Below are 13,422 nucleotides of genomic sequence, written 5' to 3'. Positions count from 1 at the left end.
GATCAGGTAAGCTTTTCCTTTTATCTAATATGAATTTCTTGTTGCCCAATTTTTGTCTATTCCTTCTTGACCTCTTACTGTGCACCTCTGAGAGGAGCCTGGCAGTGGCATCTCTGCACCCTCTGAGTGAAGACAGCACTGAGGTCTCCCTGCAGCTGTCCCTTCTCCAGGCTGAACAAACCCTTAGGCTCTTTTACCTCCCTAAACATCTTGGTTGCCTTTCTCTGGGCCCCACAGTCTGTGTCTGCAGTTAGGGGAAGGAATGGGAGGGGATGGGGCAGCCTTGTCTGAAGAGGCAGCGGCTGCTCTTGGGAGCAGGGGTGGGGAAGTGATCCAATAGATGAGAGAGAGCAAAAACCCAAAAGCTGTGCCAGGTGTATCTCCATTAACACATTTCATCTCCACAGGTCTGTATTTGCTGAGGTGCAGGATGTCTGCTCTGAGGCTGATCTCTAACAGGACCTCCCAGCAGGCCTTGTCCAACTCTGATTACACCTGGGACTACGAGTACTATGAGTATGGACCTGTGTCATTTGAAGGCCTCAAGGCTCATAAGTGTAAGTGCAGTGGAGACACAGTTCATGCAGCTCAGCTTCCTGTGTTCCTGTTCTTCACTTGTGACTGCATATTGTACAAAAACATTCCTCTCCTAATTCCTAGGAGTCTCTGCAATTAGCAGTATCCCTCTATTAGATCATCATTGTTGTTTATTATTCTGTATCCTTTTGTTGACTTGTACATGAGAGAACCATGGATTTGTTGGCTGTGGTAGGAATTTGTCAATACTGAGGAATATCTCACTGTCAGGAAAAGTTAACAACAACAAATGCAGATACACTGCTGCTTCTGGTGACTACTTGTTAGATCAGTGTTGCTTTGTTTTGGTTCTATTTGTTTGTATTAATGGTAACATTTGATTCTGTTAATGGTAAAAAGGCAGTGGTGGGGAGCCTTACCTGCATTAGCTGTGTTTGGTTTTCCTGATAGAAAATAAATTTTCGGTTTTTAAAATGTTGAAAATAAGAGAAGAATTTTCTCCTTATGAACAAACTTGCCATTGGTACTTTCTTCATAGGAGGAGTGTGCTAAATTGACTTCTGTTAATACTGGAGTTGTTTTAGAGTAAAAGCAAAAAATGGAAAATGGGTACCAGAAAGATGAAAACTGTGGATTGGAACTTGGAGAAGGTGTAACTAGGACAGGCTAATACAGCTGGACTAACATTTTTCTAAAAAGTAGACAATGGATTTGATGATCTTTCCTTTTAGAGGAGATGATTGTGAAGGACAAACAGTAAAAGAGGGGGGGGGGAAAGTAACAGAAACCAACTCAATTACCTGATGTGTCTTGCAAGCACTTTGCAGAAGAGAAAAAACCCATCCTGTTTCTTTGTTTCTGAGGTAGATACACTGTGGAACGGTTTGATTCCCAGACTTTAAAGTTCTGGGGAAGGGTTCCCATCCAGTGCTGGAGCACTGGTCCAGGATGAATTTCGTACTTTGTCTCATTTGTCCCAGTGAGCATTCAGCCTGGGAAAAAGTAGTGCCTGCACTGGCAAACAGCAGCCCAGAAAGGCAAATCTCCCTTTCCTCTACACAGTCAGAAGGTTTTGGGGAGGCTCTGCAAGGGATAGAAGAAATTTGTTGAAATTACTAACATGTTTGAAAAAACAATAGAGTAGAATTTACTTTTTATTTTTTCCCCTCAAAAAAGTCTGCTGATTACTGTCTGTATTTTTATAAGTGATAGGTAATTGAAAAATGTGGGCTAGCTTTCATCATGTTTTTAATTTATCTTCCATTCTTACACTTAATCAGAGGTTAGACCTGATTGCAAAGATTACTGGTTGCAAAGATCAGCTGGAATGTTATGTAGACTTCTTCTTTTCATCTCAGCGTCTCAAACAGCATGATGGGACAAAAAGGTATAAATGACATCTGCCTCTGGATTGCAGAAGGCACAGCTGCAGGTCAGGTCTTGGATTGCCACCAAAGTTATTGCCATGCTGAGCATGGCAGCTGAGCTTCCCTGTCTGCTGTTCATAGAGCAGAAGGTCCTGAACAGGTCCCAGAGAATGGGACAGATGTAAAAACTGCTTTTCAGGTGGACTTGATGAAAGATGTCATTAGTAGTACTTGAATCAGTGATCTAGGCAGTCCCTCTAGTTAGGGTGGATTTTCTTTAGTTTTTGTTTGTTTCTTTGTTTGCTGTAACTGATAGATTGGAGTTGCCTCTGTTTCCTTCACTGTTGTTGCATGCATTCTCCAGAGGGCAGAGTTTAATCTGCTAAAGGAATAGTCTGTGCTGTGTGTGGGATGGTACTTCTTGACGTGGTGTGTTCTTGTTCCAGCTATTGCCAGCTGAGCTGGGGTTGTTGTGAAATGTGGAGGCAATGTGACCAGACGTGAACTTCTCTGAAATCCTAAACTGGGGAGAAGGACAGGAGATTAAACAAGGGTTGTATGAGGAGGGAGACCTTGAAAACTTACAAAGAAAAGGTGTCAATGAATGCTTGTAACTTATGTTGGAAAGCTCAACAGGGAATGGACTCCAGCATAGGTGATTTGATTTTAATATAAAGAAATTCAGGAGCCTGTTTTCTGAAAGCAGAGAAAAATGTATTCAAAGTGACCTGTGAGAAAAAGGATTGATCAAATAATCTACCAGACCAAAAAAAAAAAAAAAAAAAAAGCCACAGTGATGTTTCAAATATATGACTGCAAAAGGAGAAAAAAAAAAAGGCAAAAAGTATGTTCTGCTGGAAAAGAAGTGAAGGCATGTAGTGGGATAGAATATAAGAAAATAAAGATAGTGTAGAAAGTAATCTTACCCCTAAGGAGTTGCAGCTGGGCCAATTATCAAAATTAGGAACAGACCTGACTGTACCAGGCCAGAGCTGTAACCAATGGGAAGAAGATGCTATTAAAGAGTGGGGTGGCTGGGTGAGGTGGGAATTGGAGTCAGTTGGTGGTTTTGTGAAGGATAGAGTTGGTGCTCTGAGGAGCAGCCTATGAGAAACACCAAGAAGGTATGGAACTTTTGTGATAAGGAGACAACGGTATGGAACCCCTGTGATAAGATGAGAACAAAGGCAGGAACTAGAAATCAAAAAATCTGGAAAAGTAGGGACCAAATATCTTATACATAGAAGCTTTAGAAAGTAAATAGACAAAGATAGTGAGGAGATACTTGTGGCTGGCAGAGACAAGAACAAAATGACATTTTGTGCCTTTGAAAATGAGGAAGCCTCAGCATGTTAGTTATGTTAGTGAGAGGAAAAATAGGTAGCAGTGATCAGAGGATTGGAACTGCTGCCAGGATGTTATGAATCTGTGTAATGAAGTAAAGAAAGGTCAAAACTGCAACTTCATAATGTAAAAGTATCATATGAATGTCTGCTTGTAACTTTGGGCAGCATAAATGTCCTTCATACCATATTTTTTGAACAAAAGTTAGGTTATGTCCTGTTAATTTTGAATAAGTGTTTAGAATTTAGTAGGTTTGAATAATTTCCACTGAAGTGAGTGAGACCTAAATCAAATATTGAAGAGAACTCAGGATACCTGCTTGAATTTTAAATTAATTCAAACAATGTAATTTATGCAGCAGAGAGTTGGAAGTGTGTCAGGGGGCACAATAAAGCAAGGGAGGTAAGGTGTAGCATTAGGCTCAGTAAACTTAAGAATTCTGTTGGGAGCAGGGGCACCAAACCAACCAAAAAAAAGACTTGTTATTCAGCACACAATAGCAGGTATGATTTTTGTGGGGAGCAGTAGTTTACTGAAGCCTTGACTTTCTTTTATTTTCTTTCTTCCTTTTAGTTAAGTTTTTCTGCTTGATTGAAATAATCTATGTGCATATTTTTTTAGTCATCTTGATTGCATTTTACATTCTGGTTGTTAATGCAGCTGCATACCATCCAAGCATATCTGACTAACTGGAAGGTACTAGTAGCTATAAATGCTTAAATGGCATTTTTTAAAGGCAGTACTTATTTTTAGATTAAATCTTCAGGTACTACCAAGTCTAGTAGGATCAGCTATTTTGTATTAGGAAGGTAAGGTACATCTTTAACCAGTGAATACAGGCTGTGCTTACAGAATGATTCTGAAAGTAATTTAGTGCACATAATATATGGAATTGCAAAAAAAAGCTCATGGCAGAATGCTTTAAGCAGAAAGGGGTATTAAAATCTTCTCACCTCCATCACAGAGATCTATACTCAAGCCACATTCCAGTTATTTTACACAAGGTATTGAGAGGGGAAGATATGGCATAGGAGAGATGGAATGAATATTGCAGTGGGAGACTTGAAACTTAACCTCCTTAGCTACCTAAGAGAGGGATTAAGGAGAGACTTCATTGTGATAGAGTATTTTCTCAGGGAGAAAATCTCAAGTTGCAGCAGGCATTTTGACTTTGCAGAAAAAAGAGAGAATGGTTTGAGTTGATTTCCAATTTCCACATCTGCCTTTTAGCATGGGAGATATTCCACAGTGGGAGCATGATTAACAGCTGGGGCCAAGCACCAGGTAGGATAGCTGATTCCTTGTTTTTTCAGTGCCTTTAATTAGTCCTGTAGGAAATGCAGCAGTTCAGTGCTGTGCTGCTGCACTGGGTCAGACATTACAGCCAGTGAGATCTCTGAGGCTTGGTAGTGGCTGTGTCATGAGAGGTAAGGGTAGGAGGGATTCCTGACCAAGCCTTCCCTCCTGAATGTTTGTATGTTACTGTTTTTTGTCTTCTACAGTGGAAGTGTTGAATACTTGTATAGGTAAAGAATAACTAACTGAAATGACAGGTGAAAAAAACCAGAGTGCTGATGGGTCCTGGGCCAGGTAATACTGAGTGCTGGTGCTCTGTAACTTTGGTCCATGCTAATCAGTTGATTGTGTCTGGAAATATCTTTGTTCCACTTGAACCTCTCTAAATCAAATTCCTGGAAACTCTGAACAGCTTGGAGCAGCTGTGGACCCACCTTGAAGTTGTAAGTGGACATAGATTTGTTCTTAGTAGTGCTGGCAAATTGCCTACATCCATTTGCTGTAAATGAGAGGAGTAGTTGGAGTTTAAGCACACAGGTAAAAGGCCACAATCTTCCCAATGGCTGCTGTATTTGGCCACTGCACTGGTTTTCCTATTGCTTAACTGCTGGTTTGACTTTTTTGTCTAAATCTGTTGTGCTCCTTTGACACTGTGTTGCACTTTTCTGTACTTAAGTTGGAAACCCAAATTGAAAATTATTCAAAAACATCTGGTATCTGTTGGTTATGGATATTTATTGAAGTAGGAAATGGTTTTATATGTGGTTCTGTTTCTTGCAGAACCCTATGTCTTGCCACTTAAAGGTCTTCCTAAACATATTTTGTCAAAGAATTTTATTTAAATCCAGAAACTGAATGGTCTGGGGCAGAAATAACTTAAAATAGCAGGAGTTCAGTTCTACAGAGACAGAGGATTTTGAGGAAAATCAAATAATCCTCCCTTCCTAGTTCTAGCACTGAAGTTCCAAAGCTTGGAAATGGGCCTGGCATCACAGAGGGAGCTCCTCTTATTTTACTTACCAAGAGAATTGTCTTCCCTCTGTTATCTACCGTCTGGTTTGCATAGATATCAGTAAGATTTTGTCTTGAAATGAGATTTTCAGTGGCAGCTTTCTGTTTAAAAATAGATAAAAATAAATTTGATTTTCCCTTTGTCACCCAGAAATAAGCTGCAAATTGTTTTGGGTTTGCACTCATGCTGCCTGTAGAAGGCAACTTTTTGCAAGTGCAAGTAAAATATTGATCATTTTGTTTCTTTTTCTTTCACCAGATTCCATTGTGATTGGATTTTGGGTTGGTCTTGCAGTTTTTGTCATCTTCATGTTTTTTGTCCTGACCCTGCTGACGAAGACAGGAGCACCACATCAAGAGTGAGTCTGGAAATGGGAATAACAAATCCAGGCTGCTGAGTGGCACACCTGGGCTCTTGCAGCCCCCAGACCAGCAGTGACAGTGCTGGCACTCTACCATCTTGTTACAGTCTGTTCTTATCAAACAGTGCAGCCTGTCTTCATTTCAAGAAATTTTAGCGTTTTCATTCTGAAAGGTTGTTTTGGGTGGGCTGCCAAACAGGTGCCTTTAGTGGGGTGGTTCTAAGTAGGCTCAAGTTTTCATGGAGTGATACTGTGAATATCAACAGAGTAGGAACAGATAAAATGCAGTGCAGATGTTGAATTTGGATGGTTTCCAAATGTTTGTTTGTTCAAGTCCCAGGATAGATTTGGGTAGTGTTTGCAAAATCTTCCCTTAACCCCTGAGACAGTGTCAGTTTCTGCTGAGAAATTGCAATAGATGCTGAAGTAGAGACCAGCTCAACATTTCTTTCTTTCAGGTTTTTATTCTTTCTGGCTGATAAGTATGTGCAGACCATGCCTTGCCTCAGTGGTTTATCTGCATTTGCTGAGGATGCAGGCTGTCAGTGTCCCTTCCTCTGACAAAGTGTGAACCCACATCTCCTCTCAGGCTTGTGTGCCATAAAGTGGAAATAAAAAGCCTCTCTGGAGTGTGAGATTGCTTGCAGGCAGGTAGCAATGATGAGAAAATGATTGTAAAAGGCAATTGCTGGTGCTTATCACTTCCTAAAGCAGCCTGTCTCTGCCTCCTGGAGCCCCTTTGCTATTTAATCACATGTAAACTGGCTCTGGAACTCTGTAATAGCACATCTCCAGGGACAGGCCCATGTTAGAGATGGCTGATGTACATCCTCAGCCTCTTCTGTGCTCCTGAAGTTTTGCTCCTGTGAGAAAAAAATAGAATCAGAAGAATCCAGTTTACCAGAACTGATGTGCTGGTATTTTTGCTTCCCCTACAGAGTGTTATGAAGTAGCCAGACATTGGTCCCAAACAGATTTACAATCCCTGTAATTGTTGGTGTGCTGCCTCCTTTTCACAAAGATCTTACTTGTTAGCTGAGCATGAGTCTGGATCCCATGTGGACAATCTGAAAGGGGAAAACATGAAGTCAAAAATACAGTGATAGAGAATATAGAGAGAATTTAGTATGGATATTTGCCAAAAATTTTGCACTTGTAAAAATTTACTTTCAGGTAGCAGAGGCCTGCTTGATATCTCCCACTTTTTTCTGCTTTTTTCATCAATTTTCTCAGAACACTGTCCTTAAGAGTTTGTGAAATGTCCACCTTTGGTCATCTTCTACATCCAGATAATGTAATCAGGATTCAGACTTGCCTTTCTTGAGACTTCCAGAAGTCCCTTCTACACCTTATTATAATTTTTCTTCAGTTGCTGGAGTGAGACCAATTATTCCTTTTAATATTTGTTATGGATCTGTTTGCAGCTTTGGGAGCTGTGTGCCTGAGTGCTTGCCCACTTGCCATGCATGCTGAGCTGGCACCTTTAACACATTTGAGCAGTTTTTTGGCATTTGGTAATGAAATTCTCATGGTACTGAACATGGATCCTCTGGGAATATGCTAAGGGCAGGGAATACAGTTGGGTTCTCTTATTCTTGATACATGTGTATAAAAACTGGAGAACAGCTACCTGTAAACCACTTGTTTTAGTTTGCCTGCACCTTCTATTTCCATGCCTGACTGGATTCTTCATGGCTTGGTGTTTCATTGGTGGGCTGCCTTGAGCCCTCCTAGGAAATAGAAAATAGATGTTAACAGGATTCCCAGGTCCCTGACTTCAGGAAGGCTATTTGGCTGCTCTTTGAAGTACCATTAATGTGAGAGATTAGGTGTGTCTGGGCTCAGATGGATGGATCCAAAGTAGAATACTCTGATTTTTTTTTTCCTAGTAGTAGGCTTTTCTTGGCTCAATATAAGGGGCCATGATAGGATGTACTTTTCAAAATTACACAAGATGTTCAGAATTAGGTACATTCTCAGACCAGAATGGACAGGGTATGGATGGGGACTGGCAGAAATTTAAAGAAGTTATGGAAATTAAGTCTGTTGCATTTATCTTTTGTTTCCTTGCATGCATGAGTATATGTGGAACATTAGCTTGTAGCAACTGAAAAAAAAAATTTGGCAATATCTGAATTTCCAAAAAATGTTTTTATTCATCACTAGGAGAGGAAAGCATGCCATGTTTGTTTCTGCATTTGAACACATCCTTAAGAGCACATTTGTGCAACAAATGCAAGAGATCATGCAACCGATTTGTAGAAAATAATGGCTGGTGTAATCTCAAAGCAGTAAATGTTAGATAACATTTTTTTTTTTAAGAAATGAGTTGATCTTGGTTAAATAAAGCTGGGATTTTTGAGGCTGCTTTTCTTGAGTGGGCTGAAAAAGATACCTGCTGAGGAATTATTGCAGATTGTAATGAGCAAGACTATGCTAGCTTCTAGTCTAGTTTAAAAAAATGTAATAAAATTGCACTCAATTTCAAAGATGGTGTTTGTGAATTTCAAAATCCAAAACCATCACTGTATATTAGATCATGTCTTCCCTGCTCATGAACACAGGTTTATACTTCATTATATAGCCTTGATATTCTGAGGCATTGTAAAATTTATTTTACATCTTCCATTAAAGTTAGGTTGCCATTGCCAGTCTTGTGTGCCCCTCTGCATGGTCAGCCTTTGCTCCCTCACACTTCACTGGATTATGAAGCACCTTCCACACCTATGAAGTAATTCTGCTCCTGCAGTGGATGCATTCTAAACTTTCTTCTGCAGTCACTTCTTCCTGGGCTTACAGTGCTTGTGCTTCTTTCTGTCCTTATTTGCCACTTCTGTTGCCTGTGCCACATCACAGGCAATTTGCCAAATTATATATGAAACTTAAACTCAGAGTGGTGCTTTTTACTGCATTATAAATACATAAATGTCAGTTGTCAGCTCAGAATTATTCCAGGCTGTTTGGCCCCTGCTGTGTATACAGCAGATTATTACTTGGTTACTGGTCAGCCTTACATCAATTGAACATTATTCTTCTGCCTGGTTCACTTTGAAATGCAGAGTGAGCCAATACAGTTTTGACAAACGAGAGAACTGCTTTGATTTGTAGGCTAGTGGAAGTGATTTTGTGAGGACAGAATTCCCCCATCGTGTAATGGAAGTAAATTAGCTTTTGAGAGGCAGGGATCTTTAACTGTGCCTGAAAGACTAATGCTAGGTATCCTGTGAAAATTTTAGTGGGTGGATTTCTGAAGGTGTCATCTGAGGCACTTACCTCCCTCTGCGGGCTTGAGGAAATGAAATTTCACTGAAAAACTCTTCAGTGCTGGGTGGACCTTTAGGTGTCCAATTATCTGACTCCAGCATCATTTGCTACATCTCCAGATGTAAACAGTATGACTTATTAGTTCTTAAAAAAATTCATATTCTGAGAACATGTTTCATTGCTCATTCTCTGAATATCTCTACTAAATGCAAATAACTTGCATTTTGTGATGATAGCATGTAAATTCAGCCTGACAAAGAATGAATCTGTAGAACTGCTGTCTTGCTTGAGCTCTTCTCACCCCCAACTGCAAATGGCTCCTGCATGAGTCCATGCAGATTGGTGCTGGTTTGAGCTAAGGTTTATAAAGAAAACTGCCAAAAAACAAGTTAAACTATCCTTCCTGGCTGCTGGGATTGTTAAGACTGCCAGTGTCTAAAGCAGTCTTTAGTTCCAGCTCTCCTAATTTGGAAATCTGAATGTCATTGATTGATGTCAGTGGAAAAGAGGGTTTGATGTCTGGACAAGCAAGCACTCAGTGCCCTCAGTGAGAGCAGAGCTGCCTGTGCCTCAGAAACATTTTGTCTATCAAGGACTTTTCTCAAACTGTTCTTATGAGCCATTTAAAACAACTGTTACTACTTGAAATCAAGAGTGTTTATAAACTCATTCAGTGAGGTGATTATTACAGTCTGTTGATTACTGGAAGTGCCATTTAAGAGTGCTGGCATTAACTTATTCCCATGGAAAATTGTCATGACAAATGAAGACTTAACATTGCTTCAGCTGAAAATAATAAGTAGTGCTGGCTTTCAAAGTCTGTGGTAGATAGACTGTAGGGTTTCCTTTTCTCCTGATCATAATGGTTCCTGAAACCAAGCTACTTGATAAGAATTCAAATAGCTTTACTTTTGTGTTTACTGCATTTTTCTTTTTCCTCTATAGCAATGCAGAGCTTTCTGAAAAAAGATTTCACATGAAGAGCTTTGTGGCAGAATTTGGAAGGCCTCTGGAGTCTGAGAGGGTCTTTTCTCACCAAATGGCTGAAGAATCCCAGTCACTTTTCCATTTCTGCATTAATGAAGTGGACCATATGAACAAAGAAAAAGAGAGCCAGAAAGGTCCAAGTCTGGAGGGTAATACCCACTTCCAGGAGGTTCCCAAGAGCGGTGCAATGTTTGAGGAAGACCTACATTGTCTTACAAAATTTAACATTCCTAACTTTGTGAACACTGAGCAGAACTCTTCATTAGGTGAGGATGATCTCCTCATCTCAGAGCCACCAATCATTTTATAAAGCAAACTGGTTATGCAATCTTAACATTGGATCCTTGATTGAAGAATCCTTTACTTTAAGGTAAACATCCCCATTATTGTCCAGTTTGAAGCCTTTCTTGGCCTCCTGCTCCTTTGACAGAAAGCATTTCAGACCTGTGCTTTTTATTGTATGTAAGAGTGGCTGTACTGATAGAGCTCACTTTAGATAAGAAGAAAGACACCAAATGCTTTATTCTGATGCATTCTGTGGTCTAAAACTTCTGCCCAGTATTATTTTTGCTTTTTGATTTTTGTTTTTTTGTTTCTTGCACTGTTCTTCATTTTTTAAACAACTACTCATGACCAGCTTCTGAAGGATAATAATTCACAAGGACTGTGAAGGCTGAGCCTGGCATTGGGAGGTCTGTGAAAATTCATTGGCCAAGAAAAGTGTAAATCTCCAAGGAGACTGAAGAAAGGAATAAACAGCCCCTGGGGATGCTCTGTAGTTTCTGCTGCTCCCAATAAGGATGCCTGAAGCTGAGCACCACAATAAATCCTGCTTGGGACTAACTTCACTTTCTGATCCCTAACTGCTTTTTGGTGCAGGTTAAACCCAATTTTACAAAGCTTCCAGAGGGAATACCTTGCAAGTGAAATTGTTTGGTTACAGTGTTTACAAAATGCTATCACCACCTGCTGCTGAGTAAAAAAAAATTGATGCCTGTAATTATAACTCAGAATGACACCTCAGCAGCTGCCCCTGATGACATAAATTAGTATTCTACACACAAACTGTGATTTGACTCCTTTTTTTTTTTTTTTTTTTTTCCTGCTAGTTGCTGATGTGAAATTCTAGTTCAGTAATTACAGGATTCAGTAGCTAAATCATAGGAAATAAGAAAAAACCTATTTTTCTTCTGTCAATAAAGTTACTACATGCAAATGGTGGTGGTATGTTAAGCTGGTGTCATGTGTTGCTAACAGGCTGAACCTCCCCATGCTTTTTGCCTTTACAAAAGGTCATTTCTTTATTCATTGGCCACTGAAGTGCTAGCAGGCTTTGAGCTGAGAGGACCAACTCCAAAAGTACAGCTAAACTATGCCTGCTTCATCTTCTTTTTGTCCTCAGCTGGGCTAGTGTTGCAACCCCAGCTGTTCTCCAGTGAAAGATTTGGTAAGGATTTGAATAGGTATAGTTTCAATCTTTATTTTTTTAGAGATGGAATTAAGTTCTGAACCTTTGAGAGTACTTAAAATTGTATTTCAGCTTTCTTCAAATGACTGAATGGTTTTAGAGCAAGCATATAAGATGCAGAGGTACCAGGTTCAAACCCTTTGCTGGATTTCGAGTATGCTCTGCAGGAAGTCCTTAAATGAAAAAGAATGGATTCCGGACATGCCTAACTGGATTTTCTTGAAATTAACATGCTTTGTATCCAACACATCTGTGTTCCAGATTAGAGACCTGCTGATACATTCTTCAGTCACTAAAATGCTGATTAATTCATCCCTTCTTCACCTTACAAATAGGAAAGAGTGAATGGGTTGAGCATTTAAAGAATACAAATTGGTGTAGGAAGAGTACAAGGAAATGTTTTTTGTTTTTATGTCCTATGCCCTTATTACACACCACTTACAGCACAATTTCCTGTTTTCAAATGTGATTTTTGCAGGACTTGCTGGTGTTTAAAGCAGCAGGATTACACTTAAAACAAAGCAGACACTCTTTAAGACTAGCAGGTTATTGCTGAAAGTAGTTCCCAAAGAGTGAAATGAGCCCTGCTCTGAATGAGCACAGCTCCAGTAAAATGTCTCCAGTGCAGAAAAAGCCTTGTTTCACAGGAAGTACATAACTACAACTGTGAAGGCTGTAGGTGTGGACTTTCCTTTTCCTGAATTTGGGAAATCTGTCTCTGAATATGGCATCTACTTCCTGCTGAGGCACCTCAGTAACTATTGGCTATCTGATGGTTAAACTTTGAAGCTCAATATTGTTCTTGCTAACATGTTGTGGGACTTGTCCTAAATGGGGTTTTTATAGCTGATTTCTGGATGTGAGCTGCCTTCAGTAATGTTTGAACTATTATTTTTCTTTTATTTTATTTTTTTATTTTATTTTTTCCTTTGCTGTGCTTAAAAACAGCAATGCTGCCCGAATGAAGGGCAAATCTATATGGAATCCATCTCCTTTGCAACAGAGAAACTAAGGGTATTTTTAAGCCATTTAAGACCATTTAGGTTGGAAAAAGACCTTTAAGATCATAAAGGTCCAACCATTAACTCAGCACTGCCAAGTCCCCATCTAAATCACCTCACCCTGTGGCACAAGGCTGTTCAAAGCCTCCAGGGATGGTGACTCCACTGCATCCCTGGGCAGTCTGTTCCACTGCTCCATGCCCCCTTGGGGGGAAAAATTCTCAAAAGTTTCAGAAGTTCCCAAATAATGCAGATGGGGTTTTAGAAAAAGAAAATGCTGTTATTCCCTGTACGCTAGCCTATGCTTTTCTTCTGCTACCTTAAATCTCAGTGGATTTTCTTTGGGTACATAACTACTACTTTGGGGAGAAAAAGGAAGCGTTCTGCGTATGGATATTGGCAATAATGCCTAGATGAAAGGTACTAGATAAAATGACCCAGAGATGATGCCAACTTAAATTACAACACATTTGAACTCCATAGTTAATATCCTTCTGCAGCATGTATTAATCCTGTGGAGCTATTTAAGTGTTTGGTTCCTGCTTCTGTTCTTTCCTGATGACAGATCTACTTTTTTCATCTTATCCCCCTTCTATATTAAAGTCCTTCATGCTGCTTTTCTCAGAAAAATAACCTGTCAGTCCCCACTGTAGAGCTCTCATGCCACTCCAGAGACACTGTGGCAGCAATATCTGATTCAGATTTTTGCTCTGCCTCAAAGCAGAGCCAAAGGCAAACGCAAAAATGTTCTGCAGTCTTCAGAAGCAGCTATTTTAAGGCTGTAC

General features: G+C 39.9%; 1 protein-coding gene across 1 annotated transcript; it reads left to right on the top strand.

Annotated features, from left to right (window-relative positions):
• Window positions 1-390: 390 nt before the first annotated feature.
• Window positions 391-12,293, top strand: MRAP2 (melanocortin 2 receptor accessory protein 2). Its single transcript, XM_058020486.1, has 3 exons — window positions 391-557; window positions 5,815-5,914; window positions 10,127-12,293. Exons 1-3 carry the CDS (start codon window positions 431-433, stop codon window positions 10,476-10,478), a joined length of 579 nt encoding a protein of 192 aa, XP_057876469.1. The 5' UTR covers window positions 391-430; the 3' UTR covers window positions 10,479-12,293.
• The last annotated feature ends 1,129 nt before the right edge of the window (window positions 12,294-13,422 follow it).

This window comes from Melospiza georgiana, chromosome 3, assembly GCF_028018845.1.
Source record: "Melospiza georgiana isolate bMelGeo1 chromosome 3, bMelGeo1.pri, whole genome shotgun sequence".
NCBI lineage: Eukaryota > Metazoa > Chordata > Aves > Passeriformes > Passerellidae > Melospiza > Melospiza georgiana.
The sequence above is the reverse complement of the archived record's forward strand: the minus strand, read 5'-3'. Positions and strand labels throughout refer to the sequence as shown.